Source organism: Dermacentor silvarum, chromosome 9 (genome assembly GCF_013339745.2).
Source record: "Dermacentor silvarum isolate Dsil-2018 chromosome 9, BIME_Dsil_1.4, whole genome shotgun sequence".
Classification (NCBI taxonomy): domain Eukaryota; kingdom Metazoa; phylum Arthropoda; class Arachnida; order Ixodida; family Ixodidae; genus Dermacentor; species Dermacentor silvarum.
Genome location: NC_051162.1, coordinates 87,664,449 through 87,686,258, shown reverse-complemented (window position 1 = coordinate 87,686,258; position 21,810 = coordinate 87,664,449). Strand labels below are relative to the sequence as shown.

At 47.3% G+C, this 21,810-nt stretch overlaps 1 protein-coding gene across 1 annotated transcript; it reads right to left on the bottom strand.

The window, feature by feature from the left end:
* Nucleotides 1–2,780: 2,780 nt before the first annotated feature.
* On the bottom strand, nt 2,781–17,193 carry LOC119463720 (endothelin-converting enzyme homolog). The gene is made up of 3 exons (XM_037724545.2): nt 16,795–17,193; nt 6,751–7,443; nt 2,781–3,746 (listed from the first exon to the last, which is right to left on the bottom strand). The coding sequence occupies exons 1-3, from the start codon at nt 17,191–17,193 to the stop codon at nt 2,781–2,783; spliced, it is 2,058 nt and encodes a 685-aa protein (XP_037580473.2).
* Nucleotides 17,194–21,810: the final 4,617 nt, after the last annotated feature.

The following is a 21,810-nucleotide window of genomic DNA, read 5'->3' as shown; positions in this document are numbered from 1 at the left end:
TGGGCTGTCTAACAATGCGCCTACCGAAAGGCTGCTGATATTAGGGGTGCATAACTCCCTGTAAGAACTACGGGAGGCACACTTGGTGATGCAGCTCGCTAGGCTTTCGAAAATTAAATCGGGCAGGGACATATTGGAGAGGATCGGTATTGGGGTTGAGGCTCCTGCCGGGGACATGAAAACTCAGGTGCGGCGGGATCTCCTCAAGACCTTATACATAAAGCCTTTGCCCAAGAATATGCATCCGATGCATCATGAGGAACGCAAGAAGGCAAGAACTAGAGCTTTACATGCTAAGTACGGGAAGTACAATGGGGCAGTTTATGTAGACGTCGCGGAGTAAAAGGACAAGGACGCATTTGCGATTGCGGTGGTGGACGGACGGGGACGCTCGGTTGCCTCTGGATCGGTCAAAACCCGCTCCTCAGAAACTGCAGAGGAAGCGGCGATAGCGCTAGCTATAGCTAATACTGAATCTGACCTTATTCTCAGCGATTCAAAAACAGCCATCCGAAATTTGGCAAGGGGCAGACTATCTGTCACGGCGGCATGATTGCTGAATCGGGCCAAGAGACGACCGACTAGGGAGGTGAAAATTGCCTGGGTATACAGCACACTCTGGGAATCCTGGGAACGAGGCAGCTCACATAAATGCTCGAGGTTTCGTCAGCCGAGCAGTTGGGCTGGTCGTTCCAGGGAGGTCCACGAGAGATGGGCTGGTGTCCTTTCACGACATGACAAACCATTATAAACTGGAGCGAAGGATTTACCCACCGCCAGACAAGAAGATGACTAAGGCGCAGTAATGCATATGGAGAAGGTTGCAGACTAGATCTTTTCCGAATCCATACGTGTTGAGCAAAAAATACCCGGAGGAGATTAAGCCGGAATGCAGATGGTGCCAGGAAATGGCTACCTATAACCACATTATATGGGAATGTAGCATATTGTCGCCACCGGTGGATATTATGCCTGATCTTTCTCTCGAGCTGTGGGAGGCCGTGTTGGCCAGCTCAGACCCGGTCGCAAGACCAGCATCGTGGAGTGGGCCACCCAGGTCGCCGTCAACCATGGGTTGGTGGCCATCTAACACGGAATCGTCCGCACATGCTTTTTGACGAAATAAAGTTTTCTCCATCCATCCATCCATCTTCACCTCGCAGAGCACGAGCGTACGAACGCGCCAGCTGTGGACGAAGACGACGACGCTCGAACGCAATCATATGGTTCGCATAAATGCATGTTCTGCAAGCGAGGCTGTTCATAGTACTTGGTCTACATAGTCTTTGGCGAAGTAGAATGTGTGACAGGCACGCTGATCACCGCGAACCACTCGGTCGTTTTTTCGGGAATGCGCTGCCTACGGTCGTAGTGTGTATGCTGCTGAAGAAACAGCGCTGGACGGGATACCTTTATTGGACGCTTGCACACGCTTGCCTGACTTTTGAATAAATACCTGTAGCGCCTTCTTTCTTGCGTTTCTGAAGATTCTGCTCCCATGTAATAAAGAAAAAAAAGTGGCTGTATGGTCTAGTGGTTACGACGCTCGCTTTGGGACCAGGGGTACATGGGCTCAAATCCGGCCTCGGCAAGAGAGTTTATTTTATTTTATTTCTTCGTAGTTTCTTGATACGCACCACAAATTACAGCCAGCTTAAACAGCTTTGCTCATAAAATCTTGGTGCCTTTTTAACAAGCAACTTCCCTTGGTCACAACGCGTTAGCAAGATGGCTAGCACAGCGCTAAAAGACATTCAATACGTCAACATTACCACTCAAACAGGTGCAATTAAAAGACACTGAGCGGCTATTTTGTATGCCGCATATTCGACCATGAGTAGAATATGCATAAATTTTCTAGTGTAGTTATTGTTTTTGTACAATAACAGAAGTTGAGGCAGTGCAAAAGGCTGTGCGCTGTATATGCCGCATATACGGAAGATACTTTACTGTCCTCTTCTATCCCGCCTTCAAACGTAGCAGCACACGATGCCCATTGCGACACTGATTCTTTAAAATCTTTGTACAATACGATTGCCTCGTGGTGCTCACTCTTATATGCTGAATACTTGTCGCTTGCTAAGAGAGAAGAGAGAAAAGTTTAATGACATGGAATGCAGAGAGGTCGGTCTGAGGTTGCTAAAATAATGGTCTTAGACCGCAGTTAGCACGGTAAGACCATTTTACAGTCGAATACATTTAAATAGTTCTTTTCGTGCTTATGACCTATGCAATTTCTTATCTAGCTATTTTCGTTCCCTTTAGTCAAAAGTTTTACGCACTTGAAGACAAATGCGACTTTATAAGATTTTTTCACAATTTTGTACGATTTTCGATCGACTTAGTGTCGACATGTGTAGATTTGAAATATGCATTGCTTCTTTTTTTCACCCTGTCTTCGAAAGCCACAACTGCAACAGCTTTTGCAGGGCTTCAGTATGTATAAAAACGTATTTAGAGATAATTGACGTCTTATGTCATTAAGCATTTTTTTCTGCGGTTTCTACGTACACGGAACGGATGGGATGAAATGCGTCATGGACAAAGCCATATTCCGTGTTGATGTATCTTATTTAACAAAATACCTAATTGAAAGACCTAATTGATTCGAATAAAATGTGGTATCAATAACGTTATATGCAAACTCCACGTTACTTATTCACATAAAAGTAAAAAAAAATCGGAAAGAGCATGGATTGAGACTATAACCACGCCCCCTTATACATTTTTCTCCGTTGGAACGAGTTATAAGTGGCAAGGTTTATTGTCGTTGGTTCCAGTCAATGGAACGTGCACCGCTTCTCAGGGTTCATTGCCGATCCTGTAGGGCAGCTGAATGCTGCCGCAAACTCCTTTTCGTTTCGGGCAGGTATATTGCACCGCAGCACCATGGCCGGGTATTTTCCGTTTTTTTGCCATTGGTAGCCACCCTCCGAGCAAAACTCGAAACAGCTGGCGATAAAGAACGACTGTTCCTGGGTGTATCCCAGAACGCCCTTCTCTGCCGGCAAAGAGGTGAAGGCTAGCCAGGCCTTCTCAGTTCCGGCCGTGTCGGCGAATGCTTCCGAGAGCGCGTTCTTGCTGTGCACCTCGTTGTCGGTGTAACTCTGTAGCTGGCGCCGGAGGCACTCTAGGCGGCCGCGGAAGTTGTCGAATGACTTCTTCGACCACCATGTGCCGACTTCCCCCGTTCTAGTGAAGTTGCTAAACAATGGGTCGAAGGCGTGCGTCAGTTCGTGTCCTAATACTTTTCCTATGGCGCCGTAGTGGAGCGTCGCTGGCACCTCCTGTGGCACGAACGGTGCTGCCATGATCCCTGGTAGGATGGCCATGATGTGCATTAGAGATATGTAAAACGCGTTCACGTCGATTGTGTTGTAGTAAATGTCGTCACGGTAAACGGTCACTGTGGATCCTTTGAAAAGGCGCTTCTGCTCTTCAAGGCGTCGGTGCTTTGTTTTAAACAGCCAGTGAATGAACGGCTGCGAGACATTCGGATCCAGGAAACCATAGTGTGCCTCAAGCGCCTCGTTTGTTTGGAGGTGTTTCGGCAGAGGGAGGACGGTAATGAGGCTGTCGACGTGCTCGACGGCGCCTTTGGCTGTTGATTTGTCCATCCACGAGAGGTTAGCGAAGCTCTCTCGAGTGGCCTTCCTCAAGGCGTTCCACGTGCTCCTCGTGTGATTGATGTTACGGTGTAGCTCCAGGCTGTCGATGACAAACCGGCCGAGGGCGAATGACGCAACCTGCATGTTGTCAATTTTTTAAGGTGAGCGGGTTACTACGAAGGCTAAAAAGGTTAACTTAGGTTCAAGAAAGATCAAGGCTTTCTATTCGAAACGAATCAGCGTCGAAATTCCAGCGAAAATACGCCTGCAATGCAAACCAGTTGTGCTACTGGGCATACACCAGAGCAACCCGATGGCAAATGGCAAACAGATCTTGCGCTCGAAACGAAAGCTTATTGGCACCCGTTGAATGCACACTAAGTGACTGCATAGGTATAGGCCGCCAATCGCTTCAAAAACACAGGATAATCAAGCATGCCATTGAATGTTTAGCGTGTTTCCTGCCGGCGATCATGGCGGCGCCGTTCGTGCCACAGGAGGTGGCAGCGACGCTCCACTACGGCGCCATAGGAAAAGCATGCAAGCACGAGCGACGCCTAAAGATTTGTGCATACTCCCAAGATTTAGAAGCAATAATAGCCTTGGCAAATACAACACATGTTTCTAGTGGTGATGAGATCGAACGCAATTGGCTAACTATGCGAGCGTTTCATCACAAGACATTCTTGCTCTGGTAAACTGAAAAATTCGCGTTCACGAGGCTCCCGCTTCGTCATACCGCCAATTTAATGGCGTGTGCCTACGAATGTGGAAATGCATGGCATGAAGTCACTGAGGCTAAGTGCTGGTGCTGAGAACGACATATAGCCGCCCGAAAAGAGTGAAGAGAGGGCTTTAGTTGAAAAAAGCATGTTTGAGAAAAAGGTGAGTTTGCGATCCCCTTGCGAGCTCCACGCACAGCACAAGATTGCAAAATATGGCGATGTTCACTGCTGCGTATGCTTTTCTCGGACTGTCTTTTCATGATCCCGAGGGGTTGCTCAGGATATGTTTTAACGCATCAGGCATTCTGTGGTCCTTGCAACTGGTGGCTTGAAACGTTCGAAACGTTCATCGACCCACACCAACGAACCTAAGCATCAAAACGGCTAATTTCAGTTGGTACAGGTATGTAGGCGCGAAATTAACAATTACAGAAAGACACATATCTGGCGTTGCACGCGTCACAATACTGTTGAGAAATGTTTGAAGACAAATGCATAGGTTGCATGAATAATTTTCGCCTTTCTGGGTTCCATCTGGTCACGCGCACTGTGTCTTGAGATGATTCAAGCACTTATTCACGTTCCCCAGCTTGACAAATGTGGACCACCTCGTCACAACCTTGGATTAGCGCTGAAAAAGGTAGCATTCACCAAGATATATGCTTGGATCGATATTGCGTCATTAGCGGGGGCGTCCCTAATTGCTTTCATAAATATTCATTTATGACTCACTAATTCACGCTAGATCGCAGAGCACCTCGACGCTTAATTTCACTCTATACATAAGTGATAAGTTTGGCAAGCGTGCGTGCCTCGATCCGGAGGAACCGTTATCATTTAATAGTTATGTCGTTATAGTTAGTTGCTTATGCCATGTAACCGCATTTCGGAGACTTGTTCAAAAATGTCCTTATTAATAAAATACATAATTTTTTGCCTTATGACCTACGCTCTTGAAATCTATCCTTATGTGGATAATGCATATTTCAATGCGTTGTATTTTCTAACATATTTGTAGCTATTTTCACTGTTCCTACTGGACTTAGCGGCCGTGGAAGAAATGAAATAGTCCTAACCAATTTTTGTAAATAATGTTCGTGCCGAACACGCAAGAGGGGTCAAAGTAGCATGGGCTTTGAAAGCCGCCTGTAAAAGCACTACGTGAAAGTGTGAAAGAGTGCGCAACAATGAATGCATTAAAACATAGCCCCACCTCCGGGTTACTTGATGTGTTATCATGGTATAAAACGAATGCCCCACTGTGGTTGTTTCTTTAATTACTCTGTAATTTATTTGAGCTTTCATTTCCTTTACGATGTTGCGACTCTAAGCTGCATGCAAAACCACGGTGGTTGCATTATTGTTAGCGATCAAGTTTGCGGTTAAGAAAATGTCTACTAGCGGTGCAGCTAGGTGAATTTGGCCTCGAATTTTAAAGGCGAAAAGAAACAACCTACGTTTCTTTGCGAAGCCCACAGTGATTGCGAGGAGACTTTTTCGCCGACTAAGAGCCGCAATAGTTAACAGATGGCTCAATAATTCGGCATTCATTTCTGATAAAAAACTTAAATTCGAAATTGCAACAAATATTTCGAGCCTCACGTTTTAAGAACGAAGAATGAAGATAGTCTATATTAAAGGTTAGAGTAGAACAGCAGATTCACTTATGTTATGGTTATTATGCAGCGGAAATGAAATCTTTGGTTTGTTGAAAGCTGCCAAGTAGTGTAGATAATGACCAATGGGTAGAACTCAATCATCTTCCATGGTACGTTTACAGTTACGATTAGTGCAAATTCAGAAACTTGGAATCGAAGCGAATAACTAGGAGAGCAGGCTGACGCTTATCGATGTTGATACGCGTAGCAACACAGGTACCTTCATACCTTGGTAAAGTTTCACGTTCCGTTATATGTTTTGCTCGAATGAGAACATGCCTGTTCGCAAAGCACGAGGTCAAATGTTAGAACGCGTGCAATATGGCTACCATAAGGATCACTGTAGCAGTGATCGACGCTATATTCGTTTTGTATTTAAAACGGCTTGGGAACGCGCCGCCCATATAAATCTAATGCGGGTGGTCCCCACGTTCGAAGGGTTGGCCTTCGCGTTCCCTTTACGCGATAAACAGCTCTCGATTTCAGCGACCATATGGCGTAAAAATTTCTAAAATGCAAGTTGGGGAAGATATCGAATTTAGGAGCAGTTTTAACCTTGGCCAGTACAATAGTAACACTGTTCGCATGCAGTGACATACCACTGGTACGTCACTGTAGTAACGTAGTACAGTCTGGAAACCGGATTAACAGGCAGCACTATCAGATTTCGGAGGTACTCGACTCTCAGATAGTACGTGCCGTAAAATTTTGTGGTTGACTCTGCCAACTAGTACGACAGCTAGCTTCCCGTGCACAAACCTGAGTTACTGATCCCAAGCATCCAAGCGTGCTCGGTAGCTGGCCCGACGTAGAGCTGCCGTCCATACAGTTCACCAGCGAAGGTGACACCGCCGCGCGCAGACTGACGAGCATATTCCAGCCTGCGTACAGCACCAGATCGGCGTATCCGGAACGCTTTGCGTCGTCGAGGATCGTTCTGAGAAGCAAGCCGCTGTTGGTGATCGTAAGCACATCTTCGCTCTCGCTGACAGCCTGGCCATGAGGCAGGTGGTTGTTGATGACCTTAAGCCAGGTTTCTCCCGTGCTGTGCCCGGAGGTGTCGTTCGCGAGCTTCTCAATGGTAGTGTAAAGGAGCGTCGGCCGTACGTTGCGAAACAAGGCCGTCTGAGCAGTGAACAAGTTCAAGAAAACTGTGTGGATTCGTTTGGCAAACTTCGAGGCCAAATCACCTGAGACTAATGGTGCCACCGATGAAATGCAACTGGCAATGACTTTAGTGTCTACCGTTTCGTTTTCGACGTTCGATGAGATATCGAATAACAGGCCATACCGCTTGTCAGTCTTGAGGTCCGGCGTGAGGCTAAGCAAAACGGGCGTCGCAAGGTTGTACTCGAACGACATGCCCAGCAGGTACTCCATGAGGTCAAAGTTGGTGGGAAGCGTAAGCGAAGGCCACTTGAAGTTGAACTTCTTGAATACGTCGAACAGAACCTGCAGCGTGACATCAGGTGGTCAGCTACATGCGTCCACATCTCTACGTTTCAGTGGTTTACAAAATTCGACTTAGACTTACCCGACTTAGCCCCGTATTCAGAAATGCAACTTCGCTTCAAGTCCATGCTTGACTTGAGTTAAGTGACGCCTATTGTGAACGTGCCGAAGCAAACGCAGTGAGTGTCCATGGCATGTTCACGCCAGGCGTCCTTTAAATCAAGTCAAGCATGGGCTTCAAGCTAAGTTGCATTTCTGAATACGGCGGTTAGGCCCACTAAAGGCTAGAATTATTCCAAGATTTTAGCTACTGTACCTTCCGTCCCTCTAGCACAATCGCGAGATGTAGACACCTTTTCTGGCAGTGACTGCAATGATATTGAAGATTGACTTCAAATGTGTTAGCGGGGGAATTTGCACATCCGCTGGGACCTCATTCTTCTGCTATTGACGGTCTGCTACCTCGTCGATTCCCCACTCCCACTTAACTTCAGCACAATTTGCAAAACTTTAACAGCCTGCTGTGCAAGAATGAGTTTGGGATGCAGTAGACATTCTAATAAACTACACATACTATTGACCTATTGAACGTTTACGGACTAAGGTATCTGACAAAAAACTGAGTATCTCCACAGCCTCAAAACGCAGCCTCATATTTCCATTTCCAGCCTTTACTGGTATATACAAACAACATTTTGATGTACGGTTTTAGTGGCTACTTTTAAAGGCTGCTCTGGCACTCCCGTGTGTCACTCCTTGTCCGCTTCATATCCAGTGTTCGGTTCATCCCTGTAGCGTCCTAATGTACTTAGCGCAAGAAAAAATAAATGCTGCTCGGATATTGAGCGTTGTCGGAGATCCCGTGGTCCGTAAACTTTTTGGGTCGATAGTACCTTCTCTTTCTGCGACGACTGCCTCTATTTTATTAAAGTTGGGTATTTCACAGAAAATAAAAATTCAGAGCCCTTCCGCTATTGTGAAGATGGAATCCAGCAAAGCTGTGACTATAGTGGGTCTGGTGTAGTGAATATTGCTATAGTGAACTTATATATTATTATTACTGATTATACTGAGCGTTTTCGACATGTTCGGGAAAGAGCAAGAACACCGGCGTCTTGTTTTCGCCCGGCGCGATGGCCAAGTAGTGCGTTTTGTTGCGCCAAGTCCGCCCATCGACACATACTAGCGTTCATGCCGCAGCACACTGCACAGCCGCGTCAGGCTCCCATGAGATATTTCCCGCTCCTGCTCTTGGCGGCTCATACCAACATATCCAACGCGGGTATGAGCCACACGTGATTTTTCTTTGTTTGTTTGTTTCTTTCTTTCTTTCTTTCTTTCTTTCCTTCCTTCCTTCGTGCCTTCCTTCTTTCCTTCTTCCTTTCTTGTCCGTGGCTCATAGCCGCATATGCAATGCATGTACGCGCCACACGTGATTTGATTATTGTTAATCGGGATGTAACTGACGAGCATGTGATGTTATTGATGTCATGATCTATCAGTCATGTTAGTCATATCCGTTTTGAGAACTGTGGTAAGGCACAACTGGCGGGAAACCGCCAAGCACATTGAGCCGAATCCCTGATGGTGATAGTTTTTTCGGGCGCATCAAGAGCACGTGTCAAGCCGTCTTAAGGTTGCATCAGGCGCCGTCATTGAGGCGACATGTGGCATTCCGTAGCGGACTGGCCACAGCATCAAGCTATCAGCTAATGGTTATCTCGGCTAGAAGGCTCTGCATCGTTTTTGCTTGGCACTCAAAACAAATAAACGAATAGTCTTTGTCCCGATCTGCAGTGGACTCACATGCACGTGCATTGAAAGACCGTATTTTCTACCTATACTCGCTGCACACTTTTCTTGCTTTTATGCCATGATGTCCTTATTGCCATATCGCGTGTGCCTAAGGACGGGTTAAGCGGGCTCCTGACGCGCTCGGTATCCGTATACTGCGCTAAAAATGGCTCGGATTTATTTATCTCAGCGTGTGTTAACTACAACCTTTTGCTGAGCTTCCGGAGCCAAAATAATATAAGCTGGCCATTAGCTAGAAACTTTCACCTGACATTCGCGAACGGGCTAACGTTGATAAATGAAGCCTTTATTATAGACTGCTTTAATCATATGACCGAAAGTTACCTCTAGCGGTTCAATTATTCTAAATGTATCTTTGTGTATAGACTAGTCCCTCGTTTTTATTACTTAGAGGCAGATGTCGCTGCCTGACAAAAAAAGAGACTTTAACCAGAATAATTATTTCGCGGGTGGTCTCAACAAAGCACCCACCTAATTATTGTACTCGCAAACGAAAATCACAACTACATCTGGTGGTCAGGCTTGTGAACGACTTTATGTCACCGCCGGTGATAGAGACCACTTGGACTAAAAGAGAATGAAAGCTGTGGGTGAGGTGTCCAAGAAGAAATTGGAACGAACACCTAGTTTTAGGAAATGGTGCAATGGAAATCTGAGTCAATGTTTCACAATAGGATTCTGATTAATTTTTATGAATTGTGTTGTAGTTCCGCGAACGAGAAAGGATTGACAATCTAGTATGGCCTTTCTTTATTCGAGTGTTTTATAATAGGGGCCCCAAGACTTTGGGGCCCCAAACCGCGTTGCGTTGGTTGCTCTCGGGTTCGGAGGAGCATGACAGTTTTAGAATTGGGAAAACAGCAGCGTTGGGTAGCGCGCTTGGGACGCCGCAGTGGTGAAAATAGAAGTCGCAGAAAAGCAAAAGAAAGCTAACAAGACAAGTCTTTTACAAGTGAAACCTAAAGGCATACATTTTTCATTTAAAACAAACCGTCAGCCCTTCCACTGGGGTGGAGATGGAAGACCAGCGAAGCTGTACTATGGTGGGAATTATGTATTTCCAATTATGACTATTAAGATGTGATGGTGTATTTGGTTATTTGAACTATTAAAGAATGATAAATATCTATAATCCGGTGGTTTTCATTTATTTGGTAACCACAGGGACCATGGCCTTATGGTCGCTACGGTACACCGCCATAGAGTGTATGGCCACGGCCGCTGGATAAAAAAACATGACAGCAGATCCACGAGGTCAATGATGATGAGTGGGCGAAGCTCCGGAGGGAATCATCGGATCTCCCGCTTAAGGGGACGCTAGCACAAACGCGTTAGAAACGTGCAGTACTCTCTAGTAAGGGGGAGCGGCCACAGCGTCTTACGCAGCCATTTACACATGCCGGAACGTGCACCGCGTTTGCCGACGCCATCACATGACTGCTGAGAGAGTATACTCCCCCTATTCATAAACGCTCCTCGACTTGAACTTGACTTGCCACCGCTTTGGGCAGCGCGTTCGAAACGCGTTGAAGGTAAGGCGGAGAGGCCACAGCGTCTTACACTAGCTTCTTACACGGACCGTAACGCGCTAGCACAAACGCGTTAGAAACGCGCTAGAAACGCGGCCTTTCGTTAATGTTGGGTATTTATTGCCATCGTGGTGCGTGTGTCTATGTGCGCTTCGTGGCGTAGTGGGCTAACGCCGCGCGCTCGGAGGCGAGGGGTCCCTGGTTCGATTCCGCCCTACGGACACAACTTCGGAATTTTTTAACACGAAAGTGTTTTATGCCGGGGTCCACCAAGACTTCACTGACGTATTTCCGTCACGGAAATACGTCATAGAACATAATACAAAGAAAGAAACCAGAAGAAAAAGTTCCACAAACATGCAAAATTTGGGAATCGAACCCACGACCTCTCGGTCCGCGACGATAGATCGCCGAGCGTTTAACCCATTGCGCCACAAACGCATTTGCAGAGAGCTACACAGACGCGCCTTATATATCTAACACTCCTCCGTGTACCCGCGCTCTTGTTCGGGGCGGTGCCGCCGCCTACGAGCAGAAAAGAGAAGTACTGCATTATGACACTAACGCGCACCGACAGTGAACGCTTCGGTGGTCTCACCACTACGACGCCTCGATGCCAGCATTCGAAGGGACGCTGGCATCAAGAAGCACTACCAACGCCACCTAGGTGGCGTTGCTAGGTGGCGTTGGTAGTGGCGTTCACCGTACTCAGCACAGCGGAGCGTGGCCTCCGCAATTAGCTCTGAAAATGTTTCTGAAGTTGATCGCGGAGGCTGCAATTACGACGCGCTGTACGCGCTGATTTGACTCGGTGACGATTCAGTTACGTGCTTTGTCTTGCGCGTTGTATTAGTGTGTCAGTTACGTGCTTCGTCTTTCGCGTTGTGCTAGCGTGTGCAGCGTAGTGCAGCTTCCATATGCACGACGGTTGCTCATGGTCATCGACGTTGGTAGTCGTGATGGAGGAGACGTGCCACCAGGCGTCAGCGTGGGTGCATCAACGCCTAAGGGCGCTTTAGCCACAAAACACCAATAGACATTATATATCAATGTGCAATAAACATTACACTACTTCTGTGAAGACACGTTTCACTTTCGTGTTCTATACCGATTCCTATATAAGAGGGATCAACCACATTTTTTTTATCCAGTGGCCGTGGTACGGCAAAGGTTGGCACGTTCTTCATAAACAGGTCACCAACGCCGCGCGCGTTTGGTGTGAACGCGGGCAATACGCCGCCGCCGTCGACAACAGTTGTGCGCGTTTTTGTGTATCCGCACACAACCGCTGTCAAAACACTGGCTACGTGACGGAACTAGAGAGCCTAAATGCAACTTGCGTACAGGCTCCCTAGCAGTGGGAGAGCGAGCACGCATATGCACAGTCTAGGGTGCCTCGATGCCCTCCTCGCCCACCGCTCCCCTTTCACTGGAAAGTCACATTTGCTCAACGCCACCTTGAGGAAACTCGCATGTCTAGGTGGCGTTGGGTTGCTTTCCGCCGTGCGTTCGCTCCCAGTGAAAGGGCACGTCCCTCGCCCTCGCGTGCTTTCAGTCGCACATATACAGCCGACGAGAGTTTTTTTAGGGGCGAAGCTCCTTAGGGTGTGGGTCTGTCCCTCCTCTGTAGTATGTAGTAGTTAGTAGTAGTCGTCGTAGTAGGTAGCCACGTCTACTTTTATGAAAAAAAAATTCCGGAAGTTGTGTCCGTAGCGCGGAATCTAACCAGAGACCCCTCGCTTCCGAACGCGCGGCGCTAACCACTACGCCACGAAGCGCACATGGACACACGCACCACGATGACAATAAATACCCAACATTAACGAAAGACTGCGCGTTTCTAACGCGTTTGTGCTAGCGCGTTACGGCCCGTGTAAGAAGCTGGTGTAAGACGCTGTGGCCTCTCCGCCTTACCCCCGTATTCATAAACGCTCCTCGACTTGAACTTGACTTGCCACCGCCTTGGGCAGCGCGTTCGAAACGCGTTGAAGGCGGTGGCAAGTCAAGTTCAAGTCGAGGAGCGTTTATGAATACGGGAGTTATACTCTCTCAGCAGTCATGTGATGGCGTCGGCAAACGCGGTGCACGTTCCGGCATGTGTAAACAGCTGCGTAAGACGCTTTGGCCTCCCCCTTACTAGAGAGTACTGCACGTTTCTAACGCGTTTGTGCTAGCGTCCCCTTAAGCGGGAGATGGTGCAATTATAATGAAGGGCGCTGTTATAAAATAGGAATGACGTCACATATGGCGCGTGTCATTGGTGGAAGTCAATCGTTCGATTTAGTGCGGCGAGACTGGGCGAATTACACGGAAGATTCACGGTTTACCGATGATTCCCTCCGGAGCTTCGCCCACTCATCATCATTCACCCCGTGGATATGCGGTGTTTTTTTTACGTTTACCTAGGCTAGACAAAGCCTAAATGCTTAATTGAGATTATGATTTTCTTTTGTATTGTACGCGTTAGTTCTAACTGTCAGTGTAGAATTTCGATTCACCTTTGTTTTTGTGTCGTTAGCGTGAGTTTTAATATTTGTTTTTTTTTTGTTAGGACCGCTTCTGTGCTTCAAAAATGTGGTACTCGTTTCGCCTAGTGCATTTAGACGGCACTAAGCGGCGGGCTTTTTCGTTGGCGCTTGCAGTTATCGGATTTCGTTCCGTATTTCCGCGAAGTGGCACCCAACTGCATAGATTAGCTACGCTTAACCTTTGCGCCACGGCTTACGGGGGCAAAATTAAGTCATCTTCGGCAACCTTCATGTTTGCCAACCCGCCAGAATTGCATGCAAAGCAATTCTGATTTGATTAACCCTCACGCATTGACAATTAAAGAAAAAAAGTCCGCATCTCGAATTTCTCTCTCAGATACGTGCTCGTGTTGTTCGGGAATTTTTTGATGTTTTGTTTTGTTTAGCGTAGCCAGATTTCGGGAAATGTTTTGTTTAGTGATTTTGGTCTGGCGGTTTGACGAGCACTCGGGGGGTGCTTGCTTTGGGCGGAGTGTTTTGGCGTTGTTGATTCTTGGTCGTTCCAATGGACATTGTCAGGACCGACCAGCAGGAAAGACCGCCGGCGGGAAAAGCGCAAAATCCTGTACCTCCAAACCATCGACGACGTCGCTCAACCGGCTCATCCAATCTTCCGAGCTGCGTCGGGCAGCTCGACCTCTGGATGCATTGTCTGGCGGCGGGGGTGCTTTTGTGCCGTAGTACGTGCCCATCCATCATCGACGCGATGGGAGTTGACATACTACAACCATATTATCGAGGCGACAGGAACTCCCATTTATCCGCGACGAATCCATTCGACGCAGGCAATTTGAAACAGCCCCGGCCATCATCGCCACTCGCCCCTCTGGGTGTTGTCGACAAGTCGCCAAAGGGACCGCGACGACTCACCACTCACCCCTCTGGGCCCTGTCGACGAGTCGCCGCCAAGGGGATTTAAGGAAGAACCAGCCCATTGTTGAGCGAGAGTCTCCACCGGCTGCCCCGTCGGTCTGGTGCGCGCTTACTGCTTTTACCAGCTATCACCAACTAATGGCAGCTATTACCAGCTATTACCTGCTATATCTGTACATATTTGTACATGTTGTATAAAGTTTTCGTCTCCTCTTCGCCTGCTTCAAGACTCCGTCTCTCGTCTCTGACACCGAGTCACAATACTACCCATGTGCGGACGAGCCCCCTGAACAATCTCTTTTCTCTTTACCTCCTACTCCCCCTCTCCCCTACGACTCTGCGCCGTGCTCCCTGGTGGGCTGGAAAATTAAGCGTCTCTTCATTATTCATAACAAACACCAGTAGTATTTATATAAAATAATTACACCACCTTCCCGTAGGGGAACCCTGAGTAGTATGCGAAGCAGCCATGGGGTCGACTCAAGTTCCCATTAGTTTTCAGATCGGCCTGTCGCCGCTGCCGTTTCATGGCATCTGCTCGAGCGCTTTTCTCCGCGGCGCTGTCCACGGCGCTGACACTGGCGTTGACGCTGGCGCTGTCCGTGGCAGTCATCGCGGCGTTGCGGGAGGAGAATGAGAGGACGAAGTTAATGATGATGAGTGGGCGAAGCACCGGGGGATCATTCGGGCAAAACTTCGGAAGCGTTCTCCGGAAGCCGGAAGCTGGCTTCCGGAAGTGGAACCGGAAGAGGAAACAGAACCGGAAGCCGGAGCTTGGCGTACATATCCTATACATATACATACAAGTAGAGGAGGGGGAGGATGCGCATGCGCAGTGCGGGTGTGGATGGAGGGAGGGACATAGCCCCGACCATAAGCTGCTTCGCATCTAAATCGTTGCGAGGCGAGAAGGTGGTAAAGACTTCCGACGCTGCTCGACGAGTGATCCGTTCTGAACTCCTCGAAAACCTCCGAGCCGACCCCAGAAGCACCGGCAACAGTCACCAACGCCGCGCGCGTTCGGTGCGAACGCGGACAAAACGCCGACGGCGTCGACAACAGTTCTTCTTCTTTCTGGGGTTTTACGTGCCAAAACCAGTTCTGATTATGAGGCACGCCGTAGTGGAGGGCTCCGGATTAATTTTGACCACCTGGGGTTCTTTAACGTGCACTACAACGCAAGCACACGGGCGTTTTTGCATTTCGCCTCCATCGAAATGCAGCCGCCGCGGCCGGGATTCAATCCCGCGATCTCGTGCTCAGCAGCGCAACGCCTTAGCTGACTGAGCCACCCCGGCGGGTGACAACAGTTCTGCGCGTTGCTGGTGCTGCTGCATGTCCAACTTTATACAGCTGATAAAACTACTATCCTTACTCCGTATAGCAAGCTCTCCGCTAATTTACTATCGCAATTGATGCTTCGCCTTTCGGGTGAAACTGCGACAATCTTTTCACATGTTTGAAGTACATATTAGTTGGATATAAAACTTTAGACCCGCACGTTATATTTCTTACGAAGCACGAATGTAAAATGTCATGGTCGGAACATCGGTGAGCAAACACGCCTGGTATTTTTGGCTGATTACTTTTAAGTTTTACAGAATTTTGAAAAATGGTTTGTTACAGATACCATAATTCTAGTTATTGAGCTGGATTATGTGGAGATGCTGACATTATTACCACGATAAATCGAAGCACATGCTCATCTTATTTAAAAAATATTAGTAAACGTACATTAATACATTACGGCTCGTACTGCACTTTTCGAATTGTAGCCGGTGAGTATTCAAGGTTTCTCCACATTGAATGAAAGTTCAGAATAAAACCAGTTGCGAGATCTTCATCATCAAACTAGCCGTATAAATGCACTGTTGTTCTATTTATTTTACCAAAACGCTCTTTATGCATTGTAGCACAAAAGTAACTGGAACGCCCCTGTACTTCGTCTAACAATTTGGGAAATTTTATCTCGGGAGTAGTGTCGTCCTGGAAATTCATTTTAAGTGCACACGTCTTGCGAACTCAGTGGCTACATTAGGTAATTTGCAATATGTGCTGTAATGTAATTATTAGGAAGATAATTAACTATTTGTGTTAAAAAGTTTAATATTTATTTCTATTTCTCTTGCTTGTAATGTCAGCATCTTCGAATAATGCAGCTGAAGAAGAAGAATCATGCGAACTCCCACAGAGAATTCTTAAGAATCCAGTAAAAGATCGAAATTATCACCCCACATAGATGAGAGCGTTTGGTAGTGAGAAAGCTTAGAGAGTGATTGACTAAGGTGACTTGACAAACCGACTGATATTCTCGGTACTGAATATGCATTACTAAATCTGGATCCGCATTTAAAAAGCTGCGCATAAGGGTATTGCCATCTCACATGGACCATAACCGTCCAGTTCAGCTGTTATTTTTTTTCTGAAGCTCGCAATCGTGGATGACGTTCGCCTGAGGAACAGGCTCTCGGGATGCGCTCGTACACTAGGAAAGCTTTGTGAATTACGAGTTATAACGAGAAACCGCAAATGATTGCCCCCCCCCCCCCCCCACTTTCCTCGTGTCACGTTCAGTGTAGCTCAATCGTACGAAAGCAGGAGCTCACCTGTGTTTCGTCTCTGCGCTCCGCGTAAACTTTGCTGCAGCTCTGGAAGGCGGAAATGCTCCTGCTCACGGCCAGGACGGGGTGCTCGGGGGGCGATCGCTCGAGCTGGCGCAATGCGAATGCCAGCATCCGAGTGCTGAGCACACGGAATTGGCCGCCGGATGCCGGAATGAGAAACGGGTGAAGCCTGTCCCATTTGCCGCAGACGTGATCATACAGGTTATCGCACGGGTTCACTCTGGGGTGAACGCTGGCGGCCAATTCCTCCGCGTAGTCGAAGCACTTTATCGGGTGGTCGCAGTGGGGGAACGCCAACAGCGACAGCTGGTCAACCAGGAACCTGCCTACGCCATAGGCGATCCCCAGAACGAAGACTACCTTCAAGTTCAGGTCATTCATGACGCAGGGAAGTAAGGTATCCGTGGCAGATATCCGAATCACTGCAATGGCGACGGAGAAGCGCTCGTGGTCGCCTTCTTTCTCCTTTCTTTTTCCTGGCGTCTCACTGCTCGTGCCGGGGAATTTAATTTGTTTCATTGCTTCCTTGCTTCTTATACTATGACGCTTACCCACTGCGGGCGATTAGGCCCCATGGTTACTACGAAACCAAGGAGCGAAGGTGGAATACCGGAAAGAGGGTAAAACGAGGTAGTGTGGAAATTAAACTGATACTATTGGGAATTATTTTAGTAGTGTTAAAGAAAACACTTTAATTACAAAAAATAGCATATTCAAAGGTAATTAAAATATTTTAACTAAGACAATATTGTGACTAATGCACAAATCCGCGAAAGCGCGCGTCCCTCGCCCTCGCGGGCTTTCACTTGCACATACAGCATACGGCCCATGAGAGTTTTTTTTTTTTTTTTCTATTGCTGGACTCGACCATCGAAGAGTGAGCCCTTAACAGCTTCACTGTAAAACTTGGCCCACTTTGCTGCAGTGATATGAGATGAATTCGGCATAACAGATATTAAAACTAAAATATCTGTTATGCCGAATTCGTCTTATATCACTACAGCTAAGTGGGGCAAGTTGTACAGTGAAGCTGTTAAGGGCTCACTCTTCGATGGTCGCGTCCGGTAATAGAAAAAAAATATTCGGCATAACAGATATACCTGGTTCATCAAGGAATATATGGATCCGCCACTTATTTGAAAAACTAACTGCGATGACAATTTACGCTATCGGCTTCCAGGAAAGGTTGGAAGGTTTCCTGCTGAACGCCCGGTAGCTCTCCCTACCCAGTAGCATGTGCGGAACATCCAACGCTCTACGTCCAGTGATGCTGAAGTGTGCCAAAGAGATGCAGACGCTCGCGAAACAAATATTGTGGTTATTCTACATTTTTTTAGCCTTTTCGCCAGGAATCTAAAGAGCCGAACAGAAACATGAATGGTATCGACGGAGCCGCGAGAGAAAACCGAGCGCTACTCTCGACAAGTCTAGTAATTAATTATCACACATCTGCAAGCCTTTATTTTCGCCGGAGGGAAAATAGGCTGTCCTTCTTCGGCTTCATCCTGCACATGACGTCATCCCTGCTGTGACGGGGGCAACCAGTTGCGCTTGTGGTTTTGAGCCCAAGAATTCGCCAGAAATGATTCGCCGTTTATGGAATGGTGTCAAGTAAGTCGCAGAGAATGATGGCGGAGTGTTGTCAACGTTCGCGCCACTAGCAAAATGGCACGCCTAATTCGGGCACTTGAACCCGATAATCCACATGGCCTGACTTCTTGCGCGCACGTGCACCAGTTGCTTGAAGCTCAATGGTGCGCAATGTGAAGTCGTTGGGTCAACAACCCCGCCATCTGGAACAAACACTTTGGAATGTGTATGCGACGGTGGGTGATTTCTTGTATAAAGCCGCAGCAGCAGGCGCTCGTCTGGCCGTATATAACAGCTCCCCCGTAACATGGAAGTCCTCAATGACCGGTGAACACAATTCCCTGGCCATTTGGAGTGCATCTGTAGCCCGTAGAACAAAGCCGGCGATCTTCGCAAGTCTGACTTCCAGGTTTGCTTTAGAGCAAACACCGAAATAAACGAAACAACACTGCGATGTCCCAGGTGCAAGTGCCGGCCTTTGCACTTGGCCCACCAGGTTCATGGTAAAATCCTAAATTCAATTAATCCAAGGGTTTTTGAATTTCGACAGGAGATTCAACCACCTTTCCAAGCAGGTCACCATAAATAACCCTTCGAATTCCGCCAAAGTCAGAGTGTTGTTGCAAAAAACTGACCCTCCCAAAATTCAATTGAAACTACAGTGCGGAGCCAAATGAACAGTTGTGTTTTTGTTGAAAATGGCCTTCAATCGGCGCAGATAGCAAGACAAGACCTAAATACTCGCATCCCTTTTGGAGTGCGGCACTGGCTTCCTCTCTGTAGGAACCTTACCTTGCGGCTGACGTAAGCAAACTGGGTGCGCCTCCCGTTTCCCCTGACTAACTGGGAGCCACGCCCATCCCTTTTTTCCAATGTTATTTAGCACGACGAAGTCCCAAAGCACATTTTCTGCTTCTCTTCTTAGGTGTCCGTCTTTAAATTGACTCTTGCTACCACTGCATCTGCTGCCGCCCTTTAAATTTTGGTTCAATCCACGGATGCTTGGTCGAAAATCGTCTAACTGTGCGTCGAAAATTTACATTGCGTACGTCTGTAGTGTGTGAAGTGAACGACACGGTGCGGTGGTTGTAGACGACAAGTAGCAGACGACATGTAGTGCGCGCGCGGAGGCGAATTCCGTGCTGGATTGACAGACGACAATGTCGAAGAGCGTCCGGCACGTGATTAGGCTGCGCAAGAAAAGAAACTAAAACAAAAAGCCAATCCAATCGCATAAGGCCACGGAGCTTCAAGCCGCCAATGAACAAACGACAAATCGGCCAGAGCGGCAGAAAAGCGAGCCGCGCTGGCAGAAGAGGGGAGAGAAGAGGGGAGAGGGAGCGGCACCAGGAGAAGTTTGGCCACAGGACCGGGGGTTGAAGACGGGCCGTCGGGTTCCAGACCCGAGCCACCAGGACTTCACCTGACCGGGGCCTCCTGCCAACCCGTTCCTGGGAGTCGCTACTCAGCCCGATCGTCAACTGATGCCTGAGGCCGGCGAGCTTCTGCATGCGCCCGTGGGCAGAACGTGAGCTCTCGGGCTACGGGCCCGAGTTCCACAACCAACTGCCCGGCCAGAACGCCGCCGCCTTCTACCGGTGCCACCAAGCCGCCTGCCTTTCCCTCCCAGCAAGAGCTGCTACGCTCCGGTAGCCCGGTCAACGATCAAATACACCGACCTTAGGTGAGATCGACGCCTCGTCGAGACTGTTGTGCGTCCATACGCTCGCGGTCTGTCCGAACTTGCCTGTTGTCGTTAGCGTTCTAGCTACATGTGTTTTGTATTCTGAGTTCTTTTTTGAGTGTTTATTTTGTGGTTTTTCTTCCCTCGTCCTACACTCTTAAAAAAAGGTCGTCATATTCACTAAGTAAATACTAACACGTTACTAGTCCCAAAAAGCACTACCTTCTTAGTAAGTGCAGGTAGTAAAATGATGGTTAGTACTTTTCACTACCTGCTGAAGCTAGTAAAAAACACTAACTTAGTACTAACCTAATACTACCTCGGTAGTGCAGTTACTAACGCAACTGAAATATAATTACCAACAATACAATGGCGCCTATTCGATTTATAAGTGCCGCTTGCATTGCCATATGAAGTCGATGGTATTGTATAAGCATAAGAAAGTAAAAGAATATACATGAAAAAATATAACCGCACCCTATCGCATTAATTGATTGATGGCATATACATACACGTAATGCTTATTACCAAGGACATGAAGGCGCACTGATTCCGGGCAAGAATGTACTACTATCTCCAACAAACAACGACACGCAAGGACATACAAACAGAACGACCAAGGTGCTACGCAACACTTACTGAAAGAGCAACTTCACGAGTATTTATAGGCCTAGTTTAAGGGAGCACATGTGGCACCGGTGAGAACCTATGTATTTGATTAAATAATCATAGCTTTGTGCAAAAATGTCTAAAGCCTACCGTCTGTACATATGTGTGCTACGACGTCGCATATAACTGTTAATCCAACATATTGAGCAACACTACAGTCTATATCAATTTCGCATAAGACTGTTACCATCACAGCATAATAGGCCAAGGCCAGATGAGTTAGTAGTTGCTTAGTAGTTACTTAGTAAAAACTACTAAGAAGCATTTCTGGTTAGTAAAGGCAGCACTTACTAGCTTTACTAACCGCTGGCTAGTACAGAACTAGTCAGAAGGTAGTAAAATACACAGTAACTTAGTAAAAACGTGCATTTACTAGCTATTTACTAAGTTTATTTTTAAGCGTGTAGTTGTATTAAAAGTTTGTGTGTGTTTTCCAACAAACGGCTTTGTCCTGAATTGGGTTCTGGGAGGCTCCGCTTCAGAGAACCCTCTAAACCATTAAAAAATGAACTTGTCATCACAACGTCTACTCTCACAGGCTTCATAACGTCTGCTCAGGCTTCGCGTTTCTTCTTCCGATGTAAAATGCGCTAAAGGTGCAATAAAGCAAGAACAACTGCTCAATTTACGCACGCAAACCCAACTTGGAGAAAATCATGCCTTATCTTGACTACATTATTACACGTTCATATGGAAACTGAGAGCGTTGCCGCCATAACAGGCTCGTAGTTGCCTACAAGCTAACGTTCTGCTTTCTCGTTTGCTCTCCAAATACATGCTAACGAGACGACACAACCGCACCGTTGCAAAAGAAGAACGTGCTTCACGTTAAAAGAAACTTCGAACGCATAAAACAAAGGTTAACTGACAAAAATGCGCGCTGTATTGGTCTTTTAACAAATAACTGTCTAAAAAAGCCTGCCTGTTTCGGAGATGACACATCGACAAACAAGTTCTTCAATGATTCAACACAAATTCTCCGGGAGCATTACCTAGAGGTTCTCTTACAAAGAAATTTAATTAAACTTAAAATTTCCGCTGAACAGAACTCAAAG

Excerpts from the sequence above, each read along its gene's own strand:
- LOC119463720 (XM_037724545.2), bottom strand. The coding sequence starts at position 17,193 with ATGAATGACCTGAACTTGAAGGTAGTCTTCGTTCTGGGGATCGCCTAT. Across the intron at positions 7,444-16,794 it reads AGCGCAGAGACGAAACACAG|GTTCTGTTCGACGTATTCAA; the intron begins GTGAGCTCCTGC and ends GTCACGCTGCAG. Across the intron at positions 3,747-6,750 it reads GCTTGGGATCAGTAACTCAG|GTTGCGTCATTCGCCCTCGG; the intron begins GTTTGTGCACGG and ends GACAACATGCAG.